At 40.3% G+C, this 27958-nt stretch overlaps 2 protein-coding genes across 2 annotated transcripts; one reads left to right on the top strand and one right to left on the bottom strand.

Annotated features, from left to right (window-relative positions):
* The first annotated feature begins 1688 nt into the window (after nucleotides 1-1688).
* Nucleotides 1689-13831, top strand: LOC145493513 (protein SLC31A2-like). The gene is made up of 5 exons (XM_081472999.1): nucleotides 1689-6371; nucleotides 7813-7965; nucleotides 11071-11137; nucleotides 11392-11548; nucleotides 13499-13831. The coding sequence occupies exons 1-5, from the start codon at nucleotides 6354-6356 to the stop codon at nucleotides 13827-13829; spliced, it is 726 nt and encodes a 241-aa protein (XP_081329125.1). The 5' UTR covers nucleotides 1689-6353; the 3' UTR covers nucleotides 13830-13831.
* A 412-nt stretch (nucleotides 13832-14243) lies between these two features.
* LOC145493504 (4-trimethylaminobutyraldehyde dehydrogenase A-like) lies at nucleotides 14244-23146 on the bottom strand. The gene is made up of 7 exons (XM_081472991.1): nucleotides 22641-23146; nucleotides 19720-19875; nucleotides 19376-19638; nucleotides 17793-17933; nucleotides 17461-17649; nucleotides 16290-16519; nucleotides 14244-15062 (listed from the first exon to the last, which is right to left on the bottom strand). The coding sequence occupies exons 1-7, from the start codon at nucleotides 23023-23025 to the stop codon at nucleotides 14855-14857; spliced, it is 1572 nt and encodes a 523-aa protein (XP_081329117.1). The 5' UTR covers nucleotides 23026-23146; the 3' UTR covers nucleotides 14244-14854.
* Nucleotides 23147-27958: the final 4812 nt, after the last annotated feature.

Below are 27958 nucleotides of genomic sequence, written 5' to 3'. Positions count from 1 at the left end.
TCCTCCCTTCCCACCCCCCACCCCCACCCCACCCCACTCCATAGGATGGAACTAATAGAATACGAAGAATAATGACCTCTTTTTCAAATCCGTCTTCAGCGAAAGCGAAAATAGCGCGGTACGAAATGAACGTGTGCGGAGCAGCCTGTGGACGTGGCGCTGATGAGAAGAAGACACTAAAAACGACCGATCGCCCAGCTACAAATAACACACTGACCTGCTGCTTCTCGAGCTTGGGTAGCCTGTGATTTATTAAGTTTTTTATAATTTGACCTTGTCGGCCAACAATGTTCAATTGCAAGCGTTGCGGTAAGAAAGGTTTTCAAATGGCAAATTGTCAGATTGTAACATTGTGTTACTCATTTTCCCCCTCAATTAATCAATTAATTAATTGATTTATTTATTCTTTATCAGTTTATTGATTTACCTGTCTATTTGTTAGTTTTTTTGTTTTTCTTTTGATTGTATATTTTTAAATTTTTGCTTCTCCTTTTTATTATTACTACAAGAGATCATAGTATCTGGCTCACTATATTGTGGTTTCAGTTAAAAGGAAACTTTTTTATGGGTGGATGGTTGCCCGATGACATGGTACGTGCGTGTGCGGTAAATAAACGACATGAGAAGCCATGGCGTTAGCTCGTCTAATATGCTTACAGTTAGTAGATCCCCTGACCGGGCCACACGGAACATTCCAAGTTACCTTGTGTCTCTGTTTCAAAACGAGTCTTCGAGCAAAACCTTTCATATGAAAATGAGTTGATTTGCATGAAATTTAACCTGTTGGGGAACACATTTTCATATGAATGGTTTCGCAGGAAGACTCGTTCTCGTCACCAGAGGTACTTCTGGGTTTAGCGCACTAGGTCTAGGCTCTAGAAACGACATTTTCAACCTACGTGTGTCTGACTTAAGCTTATGCGTATCTTTTCCTGCTGTCAATCAAGGTCAATCATCTTTCTCCATTTTACATAAACGGGCAAGATTTCTCCAAGCAGCTTCACGATTTACACCATCCGTGCAAACAAGAAGTGAAAACAGTAGTCGATTTGGAGACTTGACTGATATCAGACACAAACGTTTAGCGATTCGTACCATATTCGTACAAATGGTGCCCCTGATGGAATGGTCAGATAATTTAACCCCTCAACTTAGACTGAAATGTGAAAATATTTCAGGTTTCCTGAATCAGATTTCCCTAATAAGTAACCTTTGCAATTTCCGACAGATTACCTAGGAGAAACTACTGCTAGTCAATGCATCGATTCATTATTTGTTAAGAATAGTACCAATTATCAAACGGTTTCACATCTCATTTGGATAAAAACGTAAAGCTATCCTTATTCCCCTCCCTAGCCCCTTAATGAAATGCATTGTACGAATCAACAACGGATTGACTTTGGCAGTCAATGGAAGGAAACACCAAACGTTTCCACCCCACACGCAACCTGGAATGATTCGTGTGAGTTGTACTGATGCTATGTATGGGTATTTTGACGATTCTTTTGAAATTAGTTGATAACTTTAAAAATACACGCTCCAGGTACTCAGGCACCATTTGTTTGAAATTTTTATTCAGTAAGTATAGGTAAGCAGATGATTCCGAGTGCAATTTCGACTAAAAGAATTGTAGTCTTTGACAAATTCATGAGCAGGGGCGGATCCAGACCTTGAGCTGGGGGGGGTGGGGGGTGGGGGGTTGTTTTGCTTGCCCTGCCGGCTTTTCTTCCTTCTGTGATTTGTTCTTTTTTTACCCAAAATAAGGGGGGAGAGCCGGGCCCCCCGGGCCCCTCCCCTAGATCCACCACTGTTGAGTGCTTACTTATTCCAAACTGCACGAGTGAAATCATTTCATCACTCAGTAATAATACACATGCAATTTAATTGTTACTTTCTGCTCTCAATTTCAACTTTCTGCACTGTTCTCAGTCAGTCTCACTGCTCTCAGCCTATCAGCATGCCGAATTTTTTGCATATATGTTACCTCATTTTCTCTTGATATTATTAAGGGTCTTAACAGACGGGTTATCAATAATTCTGGCGTCTAGCGCATAGAAAAGCTCTATGGAACTCTAACAGTTACAATTAATAAACCTATTAGAGCAGTTTTTATTAGAGTGTCGAACAGTACAGTGGAACCTCGATTTAACGAAGTCGCTGGGGACCGGCCAAATTTGTTCGTTAAATCGAGGGTTGGTTATATCGAAAACCTCGATATAACGAATTTGAGGTGAAACGACCAAAATGTTCGTTATATCGAGGTCATATTTAATGATTGATTTGTAACACAGGTGACTTCTGTCACGCAATTCAAAGCAATTTTCGTCACCCAGCAGTGCCGCGTTTTGAGATGCAGTTCATTAAGCATGGTGGCTTTCAATATCAATTATTTTCACTTTTGAGCAGACGCGCAGCTTTTGTTTACAAAAAAACGACACTTTCAGAGTAGCGATTTAAAAATGTTGCAACATAGAGGTTATACAGAAAATTGTCTATGTAAACAAGGAAACGGGCTCTAGTGTTGTTACGTTGTACTACCCAACATTTCCGGATTTCAAAGAAGATAGAGCAGAAGTTAATTGATGTCGAAATACTATAGTGCCAATGTCTATGACATATAATAAGTCGTTGACTGAAAGGTTACTGTCTCTTTACAATAAGGATTGCACGGATTTGTTGACTGTTGATCTGTTTAGCGTTTATCTTCTGTCGCGTGTTGACACTGTAATTCGTTATATCGAAATAGATTTTAAGTCTGGGCTTCCGGATCATGTTCGTTATATCGAAGAATTCGTTATATCGAGGTTCGTTATATCGTGGTTCTATCCCATACATTTTACTGTAACTTTGGCCGGGACATAGAATATCGTTCGTTATATCGAGGACTTCGTTAAATAGAGGTTCGTTAAATCGAGGTTCCACTGTAGTTGGTTTTGCAGTTACTACGCTACACGATTGGCTTAAAAACTCGCGCCAATTTTTCATCCAGTCAAAAGTAAAACCAAAACCAATTGTGACTCACTTTCACGCATTTCCCGGCGCATTGCGTCAGCTGCATGTAATTACACTGAGTTTTAAGTATCGTCTGTGTCCTTTACGATTGGCTAGAGTGACAACTTTAGTGTTGGTTTGACGACACTCATGCAATTGAAAACCGCTCTATATCACTCAAGTCAATAAAACCAACACTCAAACCATGCACATTTTTCGCTATGTTCTTTATTTCATATTATAAAATTTTACTATTTGAATAGGTAATAGCAGGAATGCGAGTGTAATTAGGGATTTACACTACGAGTGATATTCTCTCAATGGCTCGTGCAACTGGAAAGAATTTTCAAATATCATGAGTAGTGTAAATCCTTAATCGCTCGAGCTTTCATTCCATTACCCATTTATCATGACCGAGAAAATTACGAACGCGCGCACGTTAATTTGCATTGCAGTGCAAATTACAAAATAACGATAGATTAATTACCCTGCTCTCAGCCAATCACAATGAAGTAATTTTCCTAGTTATATAATAAGTATATATGTAATCGTATCAATACGAGTGCTGTTAAGGATCCCTCTCCATAGAATTTTTTTAAACTTTGTAAAAAGTTCCATCTTATCATGTTTATCACAATTCGATAATAAAAATGGGGTTCACCAAGCTCGCTTTTGAGTTATAAGCGCTTAAAGCTAAAATTAAGGGTGTTTTTAGCAGGTTACACTGTTGCTATGGTAACCTATCGTGCCAGGAAATTGACACCAACTTGTTTACAAATGATTGGGCAGTTTTTTGATACCACGATTGCGACATCAACCGATATAGAATGGTTACAAAGACCCATTAAAATCTACGTCTTGGAAAGTACTAGAAACTGCTGATTGTTTCTTGCCTATAAGCATAAGTAACAGCACAGACGGACTAACGTGCTATTAAGTAATGTTTTTTGTTAGGAAGTATTGCCGCTAACGAACGGCGTTGATTATAAACATCTAACAGGTAATTGCATCTACTATAACATCACAAACAATATGACCTGGCGGAAAGATCAGAGTCAAGAATCGCCACTGCCTCTAAATATGGAGAATCCGACGACAGGTTCGAAAATGTGAATTTTCTCTTATTGCGTATGTATGGGAATATTGAAGAGTCTTAATATCGTTAACTTATATCGAGTAATATTAGCTGCAACTAATTCGAATATTTCCGCTGATGAATAAAAATAGTCAGCATTTACATTGCTGTTCCTTAGTTCTGGCTTACTCTTATAGATCTTGTCTTCAGAGTACTTTCCATCGATTCAATTTTGACCTTCGCTGGATACTGAACTATTTGCGGCCAATGGAACTATTAATTGAAGTCAACAAATGTAATCAAAATATAGCCAATGAAATATAGCTGTTCCCACGGTTGACATCCCAAAGCCAAGGCGATTCAAAGTCGTGTTCGAGAACAGGATAAATAATTGTTGTCCCAGGTATGTAACAAAAGCAACGTCATCTCGAATCCTGACGAAACAGGCCATACACGGTCCCAAACTACTATACTGGAATTAGAAACGAGCGATCGCGAACGATCGAAAAAGAAAATCTCCTCGTATACACATGCGTCGAACCTCGTAGGCAGAGGAGAGAGAGCCTGGGAACGGGTTTGCAAAGAAAGAAGCCACAAAAGAGGACTAGAAAGACGTAGCAGATGGACACGAAAACGAGGCCCAAAGTTCCTTGAAAAAACCTAGAGATGCAGCGTGCAGTCTTCACAAAAAAATCTCGATTTCTGCCGGCTGCAGACTAGCCTGCAAAAACAGCCGTCCTTCTACGCTCCCGGCCCGAGCGGCGTTTCGCGAGACGCCACTCGGGCCGGGAGCGAAGAAGGACGGCTGTTTTCGCAGGCTAACCGCTGACAGGCCGAAACAAAATTAGGATGCGTTCTCTCGTTCCTCGAGAACGCAATAAACATTGACGGTTTTCCTTCGGCAGAACTTTATTAACAACAGACATCACGGCTGCATGTTATCATGAAAAAGATTTACAATTTTCCCGAGAAATCTGAGCTGCCAAAGTTCATACTTCCGGAGAAAATTAGTTGGCTTATTTTTTTCTGCGGTTTCCGGCGTGGAAATGAAAAAAATTGCAGAGATCAGGACAGGCTCACTTTCTATATGACATGGCTGATCATCGCAGTTATACGGAATTATAGACTTGTTAGCCTGCGTAGCTCGGCAGTTTTGAAGCAATTTGAGCGCCCTAAGAAAGCGGCGAAGCCACGATAACGAGCGCCAAAGCCGGGAGTCTGGGAGAGAGACCCGAGAGAGAGACAACTGAGAAACCGGTTCCTCTCGGCTTCGCCGCTCATTTTCACTACTTTGCCGCTTTGGGCGCTCGCGCTCAAGTTCCTTAAAAAATTGCTTAAACCGCCAAGCTACACAGGCTATAGAATTGTATGTGGAATTATGTTTATAAAAATGACTGCGATCATGCGCAATCGAAGTCTTTACTCAGTCGTCTAAAAATGGCGCAATTGGTCAAAATACCCATCTACCTCGTCTAGTACGCTTTAATCGTACGGGTCAAACTAGCCTTTTAGATATAGTATAACCATAGCATGGCTCTTTCTTTAGAACATCCTATTTGGCGAGAGATTTGTATTCTAAGCTAGGACCCTCTAAAATCTGTTCAAATTTGGCATGTAAATTAAATTGCGGCGATAGTTGTATGTTTCAAACGGCCAAGAAGTAGACAAAACCGAGAGAAAATGAGGGACAAAACGTAATTACTTTAAGATGATTTTCAGCTCAGAGAAATGATCAAGGCGTAAATTACTAATTGTGTGAATATGAAATCAAGGCAAGTTTCAATCTTTCTGTACTGGCCTGTTTTAAAAATGCGCAATTTTGCATAAATTCCATCGGTCATCTTAGTTGATTTATCGTTCCGTTCACAAAAATGTGAACTCGCTGGAACTTTTAAAGTATGTTTCTGAAAAAAGTTCACCAAAAGGGTCTTTTTGACACAATATAAGAAAATTCAAATTTTCCAACCTAACGTCAGCCTATTCTCCATATTTAGAGGCAGTGGTGCTATATTTAAAGGCAGTGGTTCTTAAATACTTGGCTCGTTGTCAAGAGGGTAGTGCACTGTCATCGTTGTTGCCGTCACTGGCGGGAATCAAATTAGACTCAATTTGAATCTATTGTCGCTAGGTATGCAAAAAATAAATCAAATCAAAACACTAAAAAATTACAAAGGCTTCACTTTTATAGAATACTTAGTTGGAAAACCAGTGTCGGTGTTTCGGAATTTACTTGTAAATTCGAAGCATCCCCCAAAAGAATTTTGCAACCCCAAGAAAACGCCAGAAAATGGATAAAGAAATCAAGGTAGGCACTAAGTAGAGAATGTCGTGTTGAAACAGTTGATGACGCTTGAAGTTCTGTACAATCATGACCTGTGCTTGTCAGCGCTGTCTGTTCAAGAAAGAAAATCAGATTTGGCCAAGAAGCGATAATTTTTTCGACTCTGTCGACAAGGTTTGGACTTTAATATTTTATGTGGCTGTTTTCCATGAGGAAGAAAAGGTCTCAATCAAATTTTTTGCTATTTAGTCTTACACGATGCCTCTTTGCTCTTTAGTTAAGCATTCAATACAAATAGAAACCTATAAATATATAGACCTATCGAGCCCATTTAGAACACAAGGCAGCTCTCTTGGTACAAACCTATTAAAGCGAGACTTCGAAGAACAACTTCCCTACGTGACCCATTAACATAACTCTAGAAAAGTCTGCTAGCTGTGAAGTAATTTATATGGCTTTGGGTTAAATATATACAAGGCCGAAAGGACTGTAAAAGATTTCGTCTTATAATTAGTATATATAGGCTTTACCTTGCAAGAGAAAATTCTGATTTCACTACCAAGTCGTCTACATCAGCAAACTGAAGAAGTCTTGTGAAGGTATTAAATACAAGAATTTCTCACAGAAATGTTACGCTCTGCTTGCTTTGCTGATATTCGCAGTCGTAAATGTAATGCCGTAAAGGATTGAGACAGAAACGTGCTACTCTTACCACACTTAAGTAGAATCAGCTATGAGAGAAAAGAGCAATTTTCATCTTTTTAAAAGCCCCGAGCCAAGGAAGGATAATTAGCCGCAGGAATTATTTAACCACAAACTAATTCCACCACGTTTCCTCTGTGCTGAACACTGTCTGCATTTTCTTTTCTATCACTGCGTGTGTCACGGGTTCTTAATCGTACATCCGTTAATGCTCAATTCTCAGGGGACCTAAATCTCTCGCTACAGTATGTATAAACTGTTCGTATTTTTGTGGAGGGTCGGATCTCAGCCAGTCTATTTCAGACAGTTTTGAGTAACCGAGACAATGTTTTTTAAGTTCTGCTAAAATACCTCTGTTTGTCGCCCAAAGGTAGTTCTATATTCATGTAGATCGTAGCTTAGCGTTGATATTTATGGTTCATCGGTATAGGTCATGGAAACTTTAAAAACGTGATGTGGTTGTGTGAGACCACCATATAATTACCGATTTCATATTGCGTGCAAAAGCAATAGAGGAAGTCATACATGGTAACCCAAGGGTCACGTGGTACGTCTAGGATTAGATAGTTGACCCGAAAATTTTACTTCATTGTTTGCTCGGCTAAAACTGACCAATCAGATGCCTGGAAGTCGAAATTCCGCTGAAGACTAGTAGCAAGCGAGTAATGCGTTCTCAAAATCACGAGTTTTTAATATAACTGAGAAACCGTCCCACAATAGAGCAGTTTAACACAAACTGCTCTGCGCTACCTGTGGATTCTAGAACTTCAAGATGTCACACGGAAGCCACTCACATGGAGGGATGGACGAACATACAACGATGGCGACGAACGCGTCTACAGCCATGAACCGGTCAATGGGTCACCCAAGCGGTAACGCTCACATGGGAGGACACGGTGAAGCTGCTGGGCATGCGGTAAGAGTTGTTAACTGATGCTATTTCTCAGTCTTAAATGTTACATATTAACCTCCTATATGCTGGTCTAGTTGGCAACTGGTGGCACCTCCGGTATCTATGACGACTGACGATTCATGGAAAAAGTGAAAATAAATACTGCCGGAGACATTTTCCTTGCTTTGTAAATAGTCAAAAGAGGCATTTAATTGTTCGGGTTTGCAAAACCGAGCTGCCGGCATAAATTCCTCCAAAAGAAGATTGTGGCTTTATTGCCATTTTCTGAATTCCGAGACTGCAGTCTTTCGAAGAGTTGAGTTTAGACTGCGTAAAAGATTCCTTTTTATCGATTTTGTAAAATAACGACCACCGAAGTTGGGTTTATTTTTAGAACGATAAATTGTTTACATAGTAAGCCTTAGATATTTCCTCAAGGTTCATATTCGGTCCCTAAACTCTGTTACCTAAATGAAGACGTGAATCTTTCATGCATGGCCAAAGCTGAATCTTCTAATTTGCAAATAGCTAGGGTCTCAAAGTTTCTAAAGCAAAGACATTCCCGAAAGTAGGGATAAAATTTTATGGTTGTTAGCAAAATCCCGAAAGCAACAACAAACTAACAGTAAAGAACGCGTCAAGGAGACTTCAAACGTAATCCGGCAGTTGACGCAAGGGAAATGACAGATCCGACAAGCAGAACTAAAAATATCTGTTTTAGGTGACCCTCATTACAAAGGCAATATATTACTCTGTTGGGTCATAACTATGGCTTCGTATGACAAAAATTCTTTTTAACAAGAATTCTCTCCTTACTTTCTGTCGGCTAAGTTATTCTTCTTTGACCATTAATGGCAGCCATTATGACCCTTGCAATGATGTTTCAAAATCCATGTGAGTTGTTATTGAAGCGCAATTAAGGTTCTAAGTAAGAGTACTTCACTTTCTCAGTGACAAGATTGTTTCTAAATCGGCGGAAGAGTCAGTAATTTCTCAACGTGAAAATGATCAAGACCCAATCTAAAGTCGCAAGCACCCCAGATTTAAGAGGGAAAAGTATTAACTTGAAACGATATGCCGTAGAATTCCGAAAGTAACGGCCCCCTCCGCCCACCCCCCCCCCCGAAAATAACGGCTCCCCGAAAGTAACGTTAATTTTTTACCATCCTATTGAACACCGATCGTAACGGTCCCTCCGAAAGTAGCGGCCCTTTGAAGAACTCACTAAAAGAGAAACTTTGATCTCAAGCGCAATGCGGAAGGAGCAATCTGACTGCAGGACTGAACAACTTGAAAAGTTATTCGTGATTTCATTTCGAACTTTACTGAATTGTTCTCGAAACTATGATTTATGAGCTGTATTTGTCTAGCGCAGAGTCAAATGATACACTGTAGTGTAATCAGCTGCATCGCGAGCCGATATGAGGCGATATAATAGTTTCGCCCAACAGAACCAACATTAAGGACCGTTTTTGTTTATGCAGTCTGCTTTGTTTATGTGGGTAGTTAGGAACACACACGAATGGAACTTTTAATTTTACGCGTTATAAGTCCGCTTTACCGGATAAACTTTTTTTAGGCCATCCGAAAGTAACGGCTACCCGAAAGTAGCGGCCCCTTTTGTCTGCTAGATCCGAAAGTAACGGGGGCCGTTACTTTCGGAATTCTACGATTTTTTCAATTTCAAAGCCAATATGTGTTGATGAACTGTTTCTTAATCAAGACCTAACTTGCTGGCAATTACCGTTATTAGCACAAATCATGCTTTGTTTATACGACAGCAAAGAGCGGATGCTGGACACATCAAGTGTAAGTGAATACAAATAAAACAACCCACTCCTTTTACGTACGCAGAGAAAATTTCCTGTTCGTGGTAATTAATGCAACGTTCAAAGTTTCAGTTCAGATTTTATGTTCTTGTTTGTTTGGTTGTTTGTTTATTGGGAAAATATTGGCTAACAAACAACATTGCATGATATCGAAGCGACACAATACAATCCACTTCACTGAAATCTAAACAGAGAGTAATTTGTGGGCAATGACTTTGTGATTGTGGTTTAGACCACTGCAAAACGTTTGTGTAATATAAATTTTAAAAGATCCGGTTTGCCTATTTTAAGATCAAGAACGGGTTGATCACGTGAACTGAATGGCATTTTTTGTTTCTACAGTTGACACATTTTGACCGTTTGGTAGCTTCTGTCAAATTTTTACGTCTAAGCAAGAAGTGTCAAATACTGGAAACAAACGGCAGGCGAAAACCGAAAATTTCACCTCAGTTAGAAAATGTTCCTCGCCAAGGCCTGAATCTTGTTGTATTATAGGGTGAATGGTTTCAGTGTTTAAGTTACTCAAGCTCTATCGCCCCTTAACAAAAGACCCAGAAACTACTCTCAAACCTGCGATATTGTCAAGCTTGATATTTCGTACTTATATTCTTAACACTGCATCTTATCAGCTTGTTTGTTCTTCTAAACATTCATCTGATCAACGAATCGATTTTTTCTTTCAGTGTTGAACATACAACCTCTAATTCAGTGCAGCTTTTAAACCTTATTTGTAACTTTTTACATTGCGTGTTGCTTGGACTGCCGCCTTTTTTCTTATTTGATTAGCTGAGACTTGTATTATTTTCAAATTGACATTTAAATTATAATGTCCTTGGCCTCTGGTTAATTAAGACTGATAAAAAACCACTGGCAAAAAAACAGTTTTTTTTTTCCAGTTAGCCTTCTCTTTCAGTAAACAAAAGTGACATTTCGCGCACACTAAGGTGGCTCAAAACAGTTTCCAACACTTTCGACGTGTCATTATCACCACTCTTTATCAGCTGATGCCACAATCATGGAGTACAAAAACTGCCCAATCATTGGTGAACACGTGGTTATCATTTTCATGACACTATACGTTACCATAGTAACAATATTACCTGCTAGAAACACCTGTAATTTTAGCTTTAAGGTGAAAAAAATTTAAGATGGCTCTGAACCCTATGAACAGATTCTGTTAAAAAACTCTCTGCCAAAAGCTGCACCTTATGCTGCCGTTTCTGAAACATATGTACTTAAAGCTAAAATTAAAGGTTAGTTGCCTAATATTAATCTGAGTATTCTTTGTGTTCCTTTCCAGATGACGTTCCATCTCAGAAGAGATCTTAACCTCTTGTTTGAACCCTGGGACATTTCCACGACAAAGGGTAGATAAAGTTGACATCATTTGTAAAATTAAGATAAAGCCGACCAAAGCACGCACGTGCAGTAATCCGCGCAGTGTTTAACAATGCAGGGAGCTTATATTTTTAAAGCCTCCACTGATCTTTAGTAATCCTGACCTATTTGATTTCGATCTAAACTTGTCATTTGAGAGTTCCAAGAAAAACAACTCCTATTGTCCAAAACAGATGGAGAGATGTCACGCGCCCTTTAATCACTTTTTTCTCTCCAATTCCAGTGTTGGTTGGCTCGTGTATTGCAATGGTTATACTGTCCGCATTATATGAAGGTCTTAAAATCTTCAGAGCCAAGCTAATGAGCATGCACGCAAGAAAAGAAAGAGAAACCAGAAAGGAAGAGGCTGCATACATTACAAAACCTCAACACTGCTGCAGGTAAGACGATTGTTCTTTATCGAGTTCAAGATTGACACTTAAAGGAGCTACGTCACGGTTTCCGCATCTTGAAAAGTCTAGCCTGAATTTTTCAAGTTTGTCGTCTTTTGCAATCCGCTTTAATCTTTTCCATCCTTACCGCGGTCGTCCTTGTTCCTTTATGGTTTATCTCTTTGGCGTTTTTCTATCTTCGTAGCGTGCTATTTTTAGGTTTCCTTCAATTTAAACGTAATTTTGTACGTGGCCAAAATAACTCAAAATGCCGTGACGGACCTCCTTTAACATTAACATTCTCTTAGCTGGTTTCTTTTCGTGCTATTTCTGATATTTTGACGGCTTGGCAAGTATTATATACATACATCCTTTATTTGGAAGAGGTCGAGTTGAAGGCAGCACCAGGCTGATGTGTGTCACCACACGCGTGACGAAGTCTTTGGGTTGAAGGGGAAGTTGTTTCTAGATTATTCTTTAAGATTGTCATTGCAAGGTGAAACAAACATGAAGTACGAGTGATGTTGCTGTAACAAACGCACGCGACCCACTGAAGGTCTCCATGCCACAAAAACAACGTATAACACTTCAACCTACTCCGCATACGGACAAGAAAAGAATACAAATTTGATTGCAATACATTCCTTGAAGGAAAACACTTGAACTCCCGATTCCTTCAGTAAAACTGAAACGCTCCTGGGAAGTATGCTGATCATGACTACCGGGTCAAGAGTTTGACTCCACCCACATCTTGCAGACAAATCTCGTACACAAATCTCATCCTTCCGGGATTTAATACTTAAAAGCCCGACGAAGCAGGACTCAGAAGAAATGCTTCTTCCTTTCGGAAAAGGTTGTTCGTTCACAAATGCGGAAAATAAAGAATTCCGCTATCGATATCTAAAGCCGAGCATGCGACACTTTTGCTATTTGTAATTATCGTACCTAACATCCTTAGAAATTGTACGTAGAACAGTAAAATTAATGAAACAACCGAGCAACATGCAGTACATTCAAAAATCCAAGTCCTTGTAAACATGTGCACATATTGGTAGTCGCAGTTATGTCCTCGTGTATTGGTTCATTAAGGGCCTCTTCATATGAGCCCGGTCAACCGGGCCGGCTCGATTTCCGAGATCTCGCCTTGCCACTCTCTCCTTAGCAAAATTTCAATGTGTTCATATGAGAAGCCAGGCTGACCTGGTTACCGAGATCTTGGTAACCGGGATGAAAATTTTCCAATATGAACGCTTCCGGGTAACCGGGACGAAACTTTTTAGACGAAATAGCTTCGCTTTCGCAACATAGCGGCCAAAATGGCATAATTTTTGCCTTGTATGTATTTCCACTTTAGGAGTAGGCGAATTCGCTTTATTAGTAAAGTTACAAGAGTCCACAAAACTGCGACAGTCGCGAACGATACAAGTTTACGTTCCACCATTTTGGTTGTTTCTTGGACTTCATCCCAGTCGACCGGGCTGAAATTTCCCACAGGAACAGACAACAAAATCCGTCCCGGTTACCGGGCTCGTGTGAAGAGGCCCTGAGGGAATAATCATTGTATTGCCTACGTCTTGAAGTCTTTGTTTAGCAGTATTATTTGGTGTTTTTGTGTCGGTTCCCGTCAGTTTACCGGTGCACGAGGACAAAACATAGTCGTCTTTCTTAGTTGTTCTCAATTGGTAATCTCCTTGCAACCAGTTAATGGTTTAACACGTTAGTAAAATTGCTGTTACGTTGTTTTATGGTAACGTTAACTTGGGGAGAGGAGGGGAGGAGCAATAAAATGCATGAGGCCTGTCGCCGGGGTGGCGAGGTCAGGAAATGATCAGATTGGCGTACTTTTCTCTCTTCGAAAAGGAGGGCCCAGCCACCTTGGCTCAACCGTCCCCAGTAAGTACGACAAAGACATGAAAGTTAATATGCAAGATGTTGATTACTACGTCCGTCTTTCTTTAGGCAGATATGCAGCTGCCTTCACTTGACGCAGACAGCGATTCACGTGGTGCAAGTTGTGCTGGGATACCTGCTGATGTTGGTAGTGATGACGTATCAAGTTTACCTGGGCATTGCTGTAATATTAGGAGCGGGACTGGGCTACTTTTTATTTGCTGGATTGATCAGTGAAGGCGTTCAAGGGAAACCCAAGTGTAACCCGAACTCCACGGAAGAGAATTCAGCAATTGTTCTAGGCATGACAAATTTCAACGAAATCAGTGGTGGACCACAAATGCAGGAACAAAGTCCTTCCTATTTGGGCATTCATAATAAGGGATTTGGCCACGGCTAGTTATTCAGCTTAGCTGTAGGCTGGTCTTTTGTATCGGTTCTTGTGTACCGGTACAGAAGGACACAACCTAGTCGTCTTTCCGAATTGTTGGCCCAAGGTCTATTCTGATGTAAATTACAACTAAGAGCTACTAGGCCCACGATAGAATCGTAATATTCCACTTAGAGAAACAAGTGTAAAAGCTAAATAACTGGAGGAAAATCATGTCCGAAAGACGCAAACAACTTAACGAATAAAAATAGAGCGTTAGTTTGTATTTTCCACATAAAATATTTCACTAACTCTTTCTAGATTATTAGCTACATTTGTACATGGCAGAGCTTTTAATCTTAGACTATTGGCGGCAACAAGTACTGATGGTCACAGAAGGTATACTAAGTAATCCTGATAACTTTTTCCTACTTTATACTGTTCCCTTCTAAAAATACCCAATCAGAAGGAATTGAGAGTAATAAACGTGTTTCCTCATATGATTACTTTTTCGACTTTCTTTTGACGTCATCATGCTAGTAGTGCTACTTTTAAATACTAACATGCACTACGCTGATCCCCCATTTTCAGCCAAGTGTACAGATTTAATTTTACATCGATCGAACTCTAGGAATCAATCGAGCTCGCAATTTTGTTTTTAGATCAGAAGCTGAAGCTTACTTTGGCAAGCTAGCATCATAACACTCGAGAAAACACTCATTTCATTCTTATGACTCTTATTAAAAATAGTATCGTTTCGTTGCTGCAAAAGGTAATTCTAACAGTTACCTTTTAATTTGGGTAAAACGTTACTGTGTCCGTTCAAATGAAAGAACTGAGTACAGTTCTACTCCTGTTCCTGGTTTTTGTTTTATTATTTTGCCAAAGAAATCATAACCTTTTTCCATTTTGAATTTGATAACTTGATAGAGAAAGGAATAAAATGGCTGAATTTGCACGCTCACCTTGTTATTTGTCTATCCTCACTAGGCTGGCAAATCTGGCCTGCTGTCTAGCTATCTGTTATTCAAATTAGTAACACGGGAAACTGTCATTTAAAACGGCGACGCCACATCACCCATCTCCACATAAACTGACTTGACTTGCGTGTAATAGTTGATGGAATCTTCGCCCAGTTCCCGACCCACACCTGACATTTTGTAGCCCCCGAAGGGAACCTCGGCTGGTGTTAAATTGTAATTATTGATCCAACAGGATCCCGCTTGGAGATTAGCGATAACGCGATGGGCGCGAGTGAGGTCTCTGCAAATAGACAGCATGTGTAAAAATTAAGCAACGAAAACAAACAAAACGGAAGGATGGAGAGGCAGAAAGGGTAAGGGAAGGGACGGGACGGGTAGGACCCAATGTAAAATAGAAAGTCACGTCACAACTTTGCCCTTTTGGTCTGAAAATGGGTCTAGTTTATCTTCTGGTCTGAAATTAGTCGTGGTTTCTAAGAGAACCACGATATCATATTTACATCAAATATTTTTATCTCGTTCCACGGTCCATTTATCTTTGAACAGAAAAAGGAGAAAAGGAGACTATCATTCGATGCACCATAAAATGATCAAAAACCCAAACGGCCGGGTCTGCAAACGTGATGGAAAATGGCATATTTTCTGGGTCTTAATCCGCGTGCAGGCGTCCACTATTGTCTTTGTTTGAAAAGGATCAAAGTTGTAGAACGTAGCGTTACATGCCTGGGTTACATGCACTCCAAACAGATTTAGGAGAAACCTTCCTCCTCCTATCTGGTCACAGTAATTGACCGCTCTCTTCACAACAATTTGATTCGACTTAATACTCCGTAATATTTCCAAGTCCCTCTTCCATCTGGACAAACGAACCACATGGAAGCCAAAACACAGCGGTATGGCCTGTCTTCGACAGTAGAGTAACATTACTTATGCTAACTTGTAAACTTAAAGCAATTGCTCCAGGCAGAAATGTCTGATCAGATACAGAAACCAAAAGTATCTGACTCATTCCAGCCTTCTCTTATCAGAAAACTATAGGCTGTGATTAGAGATGACTAGAGACAAGTCACTTAGAGGCCTAGAGGCTCAGATATTGACTAAGAATGTTACTTTATTATATGGCTAGCTCCGTGAGCGGGCAAGATGAACCAAATCCTGCACTGTGATTGGCTACCCGAGCGGGCAAGATGGAGTTATCTTGCCCGCTCGGGACTACCCGCCGTTCCCACAAGAAAAATTTCCGTGAAAGTCATGTAATAAATCCTTTATTGGCAAAGCTTGTTCGGTCAAGATGGCTGGATATTGGCCTCGTTCTTTTTTTGCGAGTTTATGGACCCTGACTCCGTCTTGGTCCATAAACACGCAAAAAAAGAACTTGGCCAATATCCAGCCATCTTGACCTCACACTTGGTCAATTACCCATACATACTGCCCACCATTCCAAGGACACTGAACAAAATGCCAGTGGAAGAGCTCAGTACATGCTATAAAGTAGATGGTCCCTTACTTTGTGAACACTCCCGCAGCTAATCCAAAATGAGTGTCATTGGCTCTATTCACAGCTTCTTCTTCTGTGTCAAATGGTAGAACTGTCATGACAGGACCAAATATCTCCTCCTTGACAACTGTCATATCATCTGAACAGTCTGTCATTACACAGGGTGACATGTAGAAGCCATTGGCCAATCTAGGCTCATCCATTTTTAAGCGTTCACCCCCACAGAGAACTTTGGCACCCTAAAGAAATAATTATCAATTGGCTAGGTCTAATAAGGTCAACAGGTAATGTCTCCCTTGGGTGAAATGGTAAATACCTTTATTATTTGCATAAATATGTAGCCAAAGTGCTTGCTGAAGGAGTACAGTATTCCAAGACTGCAATAAATTTTGGGAATGGCCAGCCATTTGATGCTTACGTTTTCACACACTTGCTCTTCTTGGAGAGTTGCACACCCAGGGGGTAGTTCATTATATAAGCAATACTTAGTTCCTTACCCCCGAGTGGGGGATAGGGCCGGAATATGTATGGGTTATTGACCAAGTGTGAGGTCAAGATGGCTGGATATTGGCCAAGTTCTTTTCTTGCGTGTTTATGGACTGAGACTCCGTCTCAGTCCATAAACTCGCAAAAAAAGAACGAGGCCAATATCAAGCCATCTTGACCAAACAAGTTTGGTCAATAAAGGATTTAGTATATGGCTTCCCGGGAAATTTTTCTGGCAGGACACAGTGGGTAGTCCCGAGCAGGCAAGATAGCTCCATCTTGCCCGCTCGGGTAGCCAATCACAGTGCAGGATTTGCCCACTCACGGAGCTAGCCATATAATAAATGCATATATACAACCCCAAAAGTATGGTTTTTGAACAATTTTGGTCAAAGTAGGATATTGTTTTGCGCATTCTGGTCAGCACCTAACCATATCATTGAAGAAGCCACTTTTGCCATTGCTATTATTCACCACTCGAGAAGTGATTGGGAATTACAAACCCTGCTGAAATGTTACTGTAAACCAAAGGAGTCCCTAAGTGGGATCTGGTCTGAAACTGGGGAACTATTTTTTCATTTTTCGGCTTATCTAAAGCACACAGGAAGTTGCAAAGTTTTGGTCTGAAATAAGGCAAGGGTGACAAAAAGTACATCATACATCCCAGACTCTTTTTATTTTATATATTTCTTACCTCTTTTTTCGCTGTGTCCACATATTCAAGCACTTTGTGAAGATGTTCTTCAGAAATCAGAGCCCCCATCTGTGTGTCTGGATTCATAGGATCTCCTACTTTGATGTTTTTAGTACGCTCCACTACTTTACTGAGAAATTCATTTAAGATGCTCTTTTCCACAAATACCCGAGTTCCATTGGAACACACCTGTTAGTAAATAAGGAAAAGTACATTGATGAATAATGCAATGCTCACTGAGCCTCAAGGAAGAACATTTTCCCAGAGGACTTACAGGCAAGGATGTTATATATTGAACACTGCATATGTATACTAATTTATAAGTTCTCTACCTCTCCCTGTGTAAGAAAGTTGGCCATCATTGCTCCCTTAACAGCATTTTCCAGGTCAGAATCAGCAAACACAAGAAGAGGAGATTTCCCTCCCAGTTCAAGAGTGACTTTTTTAACACCAGCTGATGCATCTGCCATGATCTGTGACAAGAGGAGAACTAGTATTATAATATTATAACAAAACCTGAAATATAATATAGAACTTCCAACTGACAATATATTTTGGAAATGGTAAATATATGACAACTTTAAAATCAGACCCCACTATGTACTGTAGACAATATTATTACTTACCATAACCAAATTCGCAATTACCCAATCAGAAGCCTTGTCTACTGTCCTGATATCCTGTGATATCAAGTCACTAACCTGATATGGCTACGATATCATGCTCACTTGGCCAAATTTGTGTACGGTAAATATCTAATCGTACCTTTTTGGTACACTTCGGCAGCATCTCAGGTTCATTTGGTCTCGCCATGGGTATTTTCGTCAAAATATGAACCATGGCTCGTCCAAACTCAACTGATATGCTGCCGAAGCATCAAAAAAAGAGATAAGATTAGGTATAAATATTACTAATTTCAACAAAGAACATGCTTTGAGCAAAATTTCAGACAAATTTCAATGTCCAGATTGTAATCAAATATTTCATTACCATCATTAGTTGCCCTCTCTTGTGTATTCCTCTTATAATTTGTCCTTATGATAGTAAACTTAATTTTTCTTAGATTACTTTTTATCTTGTTTAGATTAGAAGGCGGCTGATGACTTCTCCACTAGCAAATACCTTAGTTAGTTTTTTAAAATGCCAGTTCATGCCTATATTGAAGGTTGTTGGCATATAGAGTATCATCAGGCAATTTCCCCTGAAATGAATGTTACTCCCCATTGCAGTTTTTTCAACCCCCAACATTATGTTGTTCCAGCAAATATCCTCACCCTTCCCAAAGAGGTTTTTGGGTTTGAAACACCTCCATTCCATCCCCTTAAAATTTTGGCTTTTGAGATCCCCTTCCCCCCTTTGAACTTTCAGTAACCCTCCACGACGTGGGCATGGATATTTTCTGGAGCCACACCTTTTGCCAAGTTGTCCTGACACTTTGTTTATATGCACTGATACTCCTGGTGATCAGTGATGCACTGCAAGAGTACAGTGTGAAACCCAAGAACAGCAGGTAACAACCTTGTCCACCTGGGTATAACTCAGATCTTTTAACCTGGAGTCCAGGAAAAGTTACCATTACACCATGGGGTTCAACTTTCAGGAAAAAACCTTGGGGCCAGCTGGCCCCTAAGTTTTCAGATTTAGTCACCAGCTTAAGTATTTCAGTGAAGAGTGTGGAAAGTTAGACGCCAGTGAAAAAAAATTTGGTTGCACTGGCGACCCCAGTGGTCACAATGTCGAGCTCTGCACCACTGTGCCATCATCTTACAGATCTTACCATCTAATTTTTATTTCAGTCTAGTCTGTGATCTGGACATACTGCACGTCCACTTCAAACAGTAGCAATCACCTTACTTTTGATACAGCAACATTAACAGGGTTTAAGAAATTTACTTCAAATGACCATAAAGTTCACCTTTTGTCCTGTGGGCACAGATCCCGTAAATGAAACCTTTGCAACATCAGGATGTGATGTTAGCAAGTGACCAGTCACTCCTGCACCCTGAACAACATTTAAACCTCCATTAGGGAGCCCTGCTTCTGTAAAGATTTCAGCGATGTAGACAGCAGTCTGGGGTGTGAGGGGTGATGGCTTGAACACGATGGTGTTCCCACAAGCTAGGGCAGGCGTTGACTTCCAGACACAGATTTGAAATGGGTAGTTCCAAGCCCCAATTCCTACAAACAATGCGATATGTACATGATATCTGGTTCCTTCAAAGGATCTTTGACTGAAGTTATCCTGCATTTCTCACCAACCTGCTACCACACCCAAAGGTTCCCTTCTAGTATAGGAGAAAGATCCATTTGGAAGCTGGATATGCTTTCCACTGATGGTAGGTGCAAGACCGGCATAGTAATCAGTAACATCAGCACAGCCTTCTATGTCCCATACAGCTTCATGAAATGGCTTTCCTAATAAAGAAAGAAACATCATTGTGTACATGTGAATGTGCGATAATATTCAATTTAGTTCACACAGATTGTACATGGTCGCTACCACAATGATGACAAGTTTTGGGACCATACAATTATACCAAGAATGAGCAATTACAGTTAAAAGAAACTAATTTCCATATCAAATTTGCTTTTTACACCTTTCTCCAGAGGGCTGTCTTTTTTGTTGACCATAATCACACAATTGTTTATTGCAATACTCCATGTAAAAACCTTTACAGTCGCCTTTGGGTTAAAATGCCAGTGCCACTCTTTTAGCTGTGTAGGGATGTAAACCTCTCAAAAAGCACCTCTGTGGAGTCTATGTGTTGTAAATAAGTGCCTCATTGTCATTTAGGGGTGCACTGGGGTGGATCCAGGGGTGGTTAGGGTGGTTCAGTCAAACCCCATAAATGAGATGAAAAATTGCTTAAATACGTGTCGTTTCTGACAAGAACCTTTGTGGGCAAACATTGCTAACAAATATTATATTTCATCTTCTGAAAAAAGACTTACTTGAAAAGGGCAAATTAAAATACTATTGATGGACGAGAGTTTTTTACCGCTTTTAAATGCCTCATTTATAATGGTAATTGAACTGAGTGGAGTGCAATTTGGTCTGAAATCATACGCGTGATTTCAAAATCAAACGAGCGCACAGCGCGAGTTCGATTTGAAATCACAAGTATGATTTCAGACCAAAATTGCATGACACGAAGTTCAATTGCCACTTTATTACATCCATTTTGAAATCGCACAATTTTATCACCTTAAATTTTAGATTTTTGGTGTATTGTTCCAGTAGCCGGTTTGTTAAAAAAAGCGGAACTGGAAACGCCTTTACGTCTAATTTAGTATGCAAAACGATGTCATGTGACGAAAACTCATTCGAGCATGACAAAGAAACAAGCAGTTCTGATCTGAAGTCGAAAATAGTCTACTTCAGGTATAAAAGTGCAATTCTCGTCGCCTGAATCAATTATGGAAGGCCTACCTTTCTTCTGTGGTTGAGGCTGAGACTTTTCATTGTCTTTGGAGAAGGAATTTGAAGGTGCATATCCTGTGTAATTCTGCGATCGATTTCTTTTGAGTTGTGAAACTCCCTCGAGTGCACAATGCCCAGTGGATAGTATGTTTTTTTTCTTTTAAATACCATTCAATGGCATGATTTTAAGGGGTCCAGCTCGTTATCATCTCCGTTTCTTTTTGTAACCTCGGCGTAGGACTCAATACTCAGGACCTTGTCAAGTTCTCCCAACGCCATTTGTTTTAAGATATTTCCAAGATGGCGGGACTGGCACCGGCTTCGTAAGACGTTCGTTCATGCACTATTTTGTGCAGTGTGGCGTATTTTGACTATGTTTATTCACAGCAACAGAGTTGAGCTGTTTTGTTGCTTCGTTTGAAACTACTGGAAACCTGGAAATATCTACCTTCTTGAGATGACTCTGAATTTGTTGTTGTGTGGTTTTCATTTGTTTATGTTTTACTGGACTCAGTATCATACGGATCTTGAGCAGATGTTGAAGAAAAATCGCCAAAATATTCATCAAAATGGACACTGAAAGTTGGGAACTTCCATTAAAGTAAGTCTTCAGCCTAAAGGAGCTCATAATTGCCATTCAGAAACTGTAATTAATTGAATTTGTCAATTTTTTTTGGAAAAAAAGCTACAATAACAACAAAGTTTTGGCAATAGTATTTGCAAAATTCTCCACACAGTGGCTTTTTGCCTTTCATTTTCCTGAAATTTTATTGATTACTTTAAACTAATCTTGAAATCTGATTGGTTGTTTTGTTTTACTGGCCCTTTCTCATTGGCTGAGAAAAAGATGCGATTTAGAGCAAAAAATAGTGCGATTCGTGATTAAATCGCACCACTGAGAGCCAATCAGATTGCAAGGATAACCAGTGATTTCAAAATGGATTTAATAAAGTCTAAAATCCATTTTATTCAAGTATTTCCTTTCTTTATTTGTCTATTTGGCAAAATAACACGTGATGCATACTCCTGTCAAATTCTACATGGCGCCAAAAGTGACAGTTTTTCTATCGGCAGCTATCATAGGTTAGGCGCTGTGGCTTAGGCCAGAAGCTTAGCCTCTTTGTCAATCAGCTCATCAGGGAGTTGTGTAATTGTTCACAAAGATTTTGATGGCCATTGCACACGAAAGCCCAAGGAAAAGTCCATCAGAGTTATGTCAAAAAGACAGCAACAAATTAATCCTTTTTTTCGCACCGCTAGCATGTACATCATCAGGAAGGTAAGCATTATTATAAATACCTAAGCGTAGTCCTTGTTTAAATAGCTCAAAACAGAGATGATTTCAAAGATATTAAGCAACCAACAATCATCCTTCAAAACGCTGGAAATTAACTTTCCAAGAACCTAAATAAGACTCTGAGGGGTGGAAGGAGGTGAAGCATGCCTCGGATTCCTTAGAAGGATCTTTCTTCAGCGAACAATTCTTCGAACCCCCCTTCACCAAATCCTCGATCCGCCCTGGGGTACAGTGTTTAATTAATGGTGGTCCTTTTTCCAGTACATCCTACTTCTACCAGCAGGGCAAGCAAAACAACCCCACCCCCCACCCCACCCCCACCCCACCCCCACCCCAGTTAGCTCAAGGGCTGGATCCGCCACTGAGAAGAGCGAGGTCAGTCGATCGTTCTAATCAAGACTCATTATTATTGACACCATCAATACTTCAAAATTTGTCTACAAGCTTATATCTAAATCCTACCGGTGTCCATAACTTCCACAGTTGCCAACTCCTTCACTCTACTCCGGATAATCTTGGCAGCCTCACGAAGAATTTTCCCCCTCTCCATGCCAGACATTTTAGACCAAGAGCTGAAAGCCTGTTTCGCCGAGACAACTGCGCGATCAACTTCCGGTTTACCCGAACCTTGAGTCTGACAAATAATGTTTCCGGTGGCTGGTTCGATAACATAGATATCGCTTTCATCTTCTTCGCTAACTGGATTTATACGATGGCCATCTATGTAGTTCAACGGCTTGCAAGGTTGGTCGGCATTGGTGCTCGAGAGCCTTTGAGGAGAGCTTAGCAGAGGAGAAAATCGACTTCTAGAGCCACGAACAGACCTGTAGGCAACTCGCGAGATCATAATATCTTGCAATTGAAGGTTCTGCAATTCTAAATCCTCTGAACCTTAACGAAAACCGTGCGTAAAACGTGTACAAAGGAGACACTTGTGTCAAGAGTAATTTTCTGTCACGAGACTAGTGCAAGTCCCTCGCAAGTCTGTCGCAAGTATTGAGCAACAAAGCAGCCTAATTATTTACGTAAGAATACAGACGACGGTACCATACCATGAGACAAAGGGTTAAAGGTTCAAATACACTCTCACAAAATGCAAAAATGCAATCCTTTAAACAACAGTGAAAAAAAAATTGACACAAATCATTTGGTAATGCAATTTCATCGCGTGACGGAGGCCGTGAGTTAATCGCGTGACACACACGGAGCAAAATACAAAGAAAGAAAGAAAGATTCAACCTCAACAACCCTCTATGATCTACCCTTCAACGACAGTTTTCACTCTGTGACACTATAAGCATCACAAGAATCTTACATTCATATTCAAGATGCTCATTGGAAAATTGCAGTTCGTTTCATAAGATCTGCAGCTTGGTTCGTTCCCTGCTGGGCTCGTTCCCTTCTCGTGAGCCGGGATCATGATCTAGATTTGCCATGACAGCTGTGCCTTTTAAGGCCTGGGGCAAGGCTGATCTGTGCGACGTGAACAAAGGCACAGAAAAGGTTGCTGTCACTCCTGAAAAGGACATTTCTTGTGTACGCAGCATTCTGGAACCCAGAACCAATGGTAGCAACAGTGTTCACGAGCGAAACTGCAACTGCAGACTGAATGAGACCCGAGCTTTTAAGCTGAAGAAAAGATTTAAAAATCTTTTCCAAATAAAAAAAACGCTCCCAATTAAGATCAGTAAGATCAGTAATTTTGAAAGTCTTTGCCTATTGGATACAAGCTTATTAAGAGCGGCTTAAGTGAAAAAAGACATGGCAAGATGGGTATAATTTACGGCCACTCAGGTTTGATGTGTTTCCTTGATAGGTCTTTTCACACCTAAGTTGATTCAAAAAGAGAAACAAGAAGATTGTACGAAAAATCATCAATGAAGTCCAACAGAAATATGAAAAAAAAAAAAAAAAATCGGAGTCCCCCTGAGGGGGCTGAACGCCATGCCCTTCCGAACGGAAGCTCAGAAATGTAACAACTGGGCTACAGGGGAACTCCTTGAATTGGGTAGCAAATTTAACGGTATCTATATACACATGAAATGTAGTTTTTATTGACAGCCCAAACTTGCTTTGGAATACGTGCTGTGAAAATTATAAACGACTTTCCTTAAGTTAGAGAGTGTGTTTTTTTTTAAATCCATTATCAAATCTTTCCCCAAAAAACACTGACCTCCCATTTAAGATCAGTACTTTAAGGATGGGCTCCTGGTACTTTTGAAGGTCTTTGCCTATTGGATACAAGCCAAATAAAAAGCGCAGCTTAAATGGAAAAAAAAAAATGGCAAGATGGGTATAATTTACTATCAGCCAGGTCTGATGTCCTTCCTTAAAATGTCTTTTTACACCTAACTTGGTTTGAAAGGGAAAAAAAAGAATATTGTACGAAAAAAACATCAATGGAGTCCAACAGAAATATGAAAATATGAAAAAAAAAAAAAGAAAAAAATCGGAGTCCCCCTGCGGGGCTGAACGCCATGCCCTTCCGAACCGAAGCTCGGAAAAGTCCAAATTTTGGCTTATGCGCATGCCTGGACTTGAAGTTTTGCTCAATTTTGTACCTAATCCTCGAAAAATCTCTCCTTTTAGTAAAGAAAAAAGCTTTTTTAACAAAACTTAGGCTTATTTAGCGTCATGGCAGCTAAAAAACCTGACTAAACGCTTAAAAACGGTATTTTTTTGCGAAAGTTTGGTATTCAAAGGGTTAAAACAGCGGACTGTACAGGTATAAATTTTCGTGACGCATATTTTGCGAGTGTTGTCCTGGATTGCCGGTATGCCTCGAAAGGTAAGAATTTACTTCAGACTACGTTAAGGCTTATTTACGATCGGTAAGCACTCAAATGTTTTCAGCTGGGCCGAATGGTTCAAAGCACGATTAAGCTAACCCAGGATTAGCGAGAATTTTGATTTCAGTTTTGTAAATTTTCGGTGAGGTTTTCTATTTATACTGTTTGTCCTTTACTTTTGAGCTCGACTAAGCTCAAACTACACAAAACGTAAGCAATAAATAACTTTTTTATGCAAGAAAAATTAATACTTCGGTTAACTTTTAATCTTGGGTCAGCGTTAACAGGCTTTCGAACAACCCGGCCCCGGGTTTACATGTTTTGTAAACGTGCCTCTAGAAGAAAGCAAAGATGTCAACTACAGTGGTGCTGCCTAGCCTTTGTAAATTACAGTTTGTGCTTTTCCGTTATGGAAACGCAGGAAAAATCACACTATAGATCAAAAAACTACTTGCGCACATTATCCAAGAATTAGGCCGCCCGGAAAATAGTGATCTTCCCCCAGGGTTAAAGGAAGGATCTTTCTGGTATACCATCAGCAGGAGATGTATAAGATGTCTGGGAGAAGAATTTCTCGAGCCAGCATTTGTTAAGGCCGTCTACAATCTATGGCAGAATCCTAAGTTCCGAAGCCTAGTGGATGAGGTTAGTCTATGTCTGTAGGTAAAGAAACTCGCGATTTTATTTTATGCGGGTAGGCCGGTAGTCTTAGCTCATATATAGGCCCAGCAAGAGAGGGTGGGAGGGGGAGAAATTATGATACTCAAATAATCACCTTTGATTTTTGTTTTCGGGCTAAATTCAGAACAGCAGCAATTTTCCCACACACATAATTTTTCAGTGTCATTGTATAGAGGACAAGGATGTCAGCTGCTCGTGGTTAACGAATAGTTTATGTGCTGAAGAAGATGTGAAATGATGTAAGCTTCAGATCACCCTATGACGCGATTTTAACATAATTAACCTTCCTGGCAGCTGCAGAAGCAATGTTGCCAAGGTCAACGTCTACATCAAGGAGGATTGAAATTGAGACTCCGTCCACCCTAATACGTTTTAAACGTGTTAAAAACCATGCGTTTCCGCAAAACTCGTCAAACGTTTCGCGTCCACGCCATCGTTTCCGCAGCATTTTTGCCATTCACACCAAAACGCTCGAAAACGTTGACACCCAAATAAGGATAATTTATTTAATGAAATGTACACAGGGGGTGGTTACCCAGTCCCCCGAACCGGAGGCTCATAATAAAAGTGAGCGTGCATGCGTGTGAACGATTCAGCGCCTTCAAAGGCCACCCTTTGATACGATAGGACTTCGTTTTCAACGCATAAAACTGATACGCGATTTCACATGAGTGTGGACAGAGTCTAGACCTGAGGAAAATATATCCCACGAACACAACGGACTTGTACAGGCGCAAATGTTCTAAATCCATGGACTGCAGCGTTTTGACAACCAAAAATTTGTTTCTTCAGGGCGGGAAATTTGTAATTTTGTAACGCTTGGCTTGTTATTTTAAATGCGTTTTCTGCCATTTCGTGATTTTCTGGGACTTCCCTTAAATCGGTTACGCTTAGTCAATCCCCCCTATCACTCAAAAAGGTGCTACGCTGGTCCTGGCTCACAAGGCAAGAAACACATTATACCAGTATAATTTCACCACGTTATCGCTTAACAAGATTGCCCACGCAATGCCTTATCTTATTGCTAGTTACCATCAGTGTCAATATTTTCAACGTTACATGCTTTTTTATTGTACTAAGTTTAACCCGATATTTCTTTTTTCTAGATATCTGCCACCCTTATAGGCCATGTTATTGATCCAAGACTTAAGCAAAGATCTAAACGTCTGCGAGTAAGTAGAAATTCAGCTACTTGTGCGTCGCTCTTCAAGTTTTCGCATTGTCGTCATATGCTTTCAAAATTATTTAGGGACAAAAGAGTGTATAAACTACCCCAAACCAGAATGGTGTAACCCAAGTACGATATTGTAATGCGGCGAATGCAAATCCCGGGAGGGTACTCCCAGAAAACGCCCGCTTCCTGAAAATCCCACCCTATTTAAGACCAAATTCTGCGATTTTCCCTACCCAATCTAAGCTACAGTAATAGCACTGTGAAGTATATATGAAATAATTCATATTTGAACTGCGGTAGTAGATGAAAGTGAAGTGTGATCATCGCAGTAAAATGATCACACTGCGATGATCACACTTCACTTTCATCTACTACCGCAGTTCAAATATGAATTATTTCATGTATACTTCACATCATGTCACTCCTCACGGGAAGATATGAACTCAATTAATTGACCTCGCTCCCAATGTGTGGCTTCATAGCTCAGTTGGTAGAGCATCGCACCGGTATCGCGGAGGTCACGGGTTCGAATCCCGTTGAAGCCCTGATTTTTTTCAGGCTTCTTCTTTCCAGTTGCTTAAATTTTACTACGATGATCACACTTCACTTTCAGTAATAGCACTGTTGCATTCCAAATTTCATACTGAATACTAATATTTTGGAGTCGCCGTCCTTTTTGCCTAGACTATACTTCTCGAAACTCTTTATTTCCTTGCACTAAGTTAAACGAAGAGGAGCTGTTCTGTTTGGGAAAGAAACCAGAGGATAACAGGTACAGCTTTCATATTTTAGATACGTCATATATAATTACGTATAATTGTCGTCTGGGGATTGACAAATACCATTTCTATGGGAACTCAGAAGATTTTCCTGTACCCAACAACTTCAAAAGAAAGCACCCCAAACTGTTGAATAGGCTGCTTCTTTTAAATTCCCCAAAGTCAGCTATGTGATTACATGTGCGAGCAAAAGGTACCTTGTTTTGCCAAGCTCTCTCAGTAGTAATAGGGGTGGCTGGAAGTGCCGGATTGGAATTAAGTCAAAATGGGCGCTCAACTGATGCCATCCCAGACGAACAGGAAATGGTGGTATGCCACATTCCCCTCCACTGACGTCATTAGCACCTGACCAGCGGG

The sequence above is a fragment of the Orbicella franksi genome, chromosome 1 (genome assembly GCF_964199315.1).
Source record: "Orbicella franksi chromosome 1, jaOrbFran1.1, whole genome shotgun sequence".
Lineage (NCBI taxonomy): Eukaryota > Metazoa > Cnidaria > Anthozoa > Scleractinia > Merulinidae > Orbicella > Orbicella franksi.
Note: the sequence above shows the minus strand (reverse complement) of the source record. Positions and strands in the feature narration are given on the sequence as shown.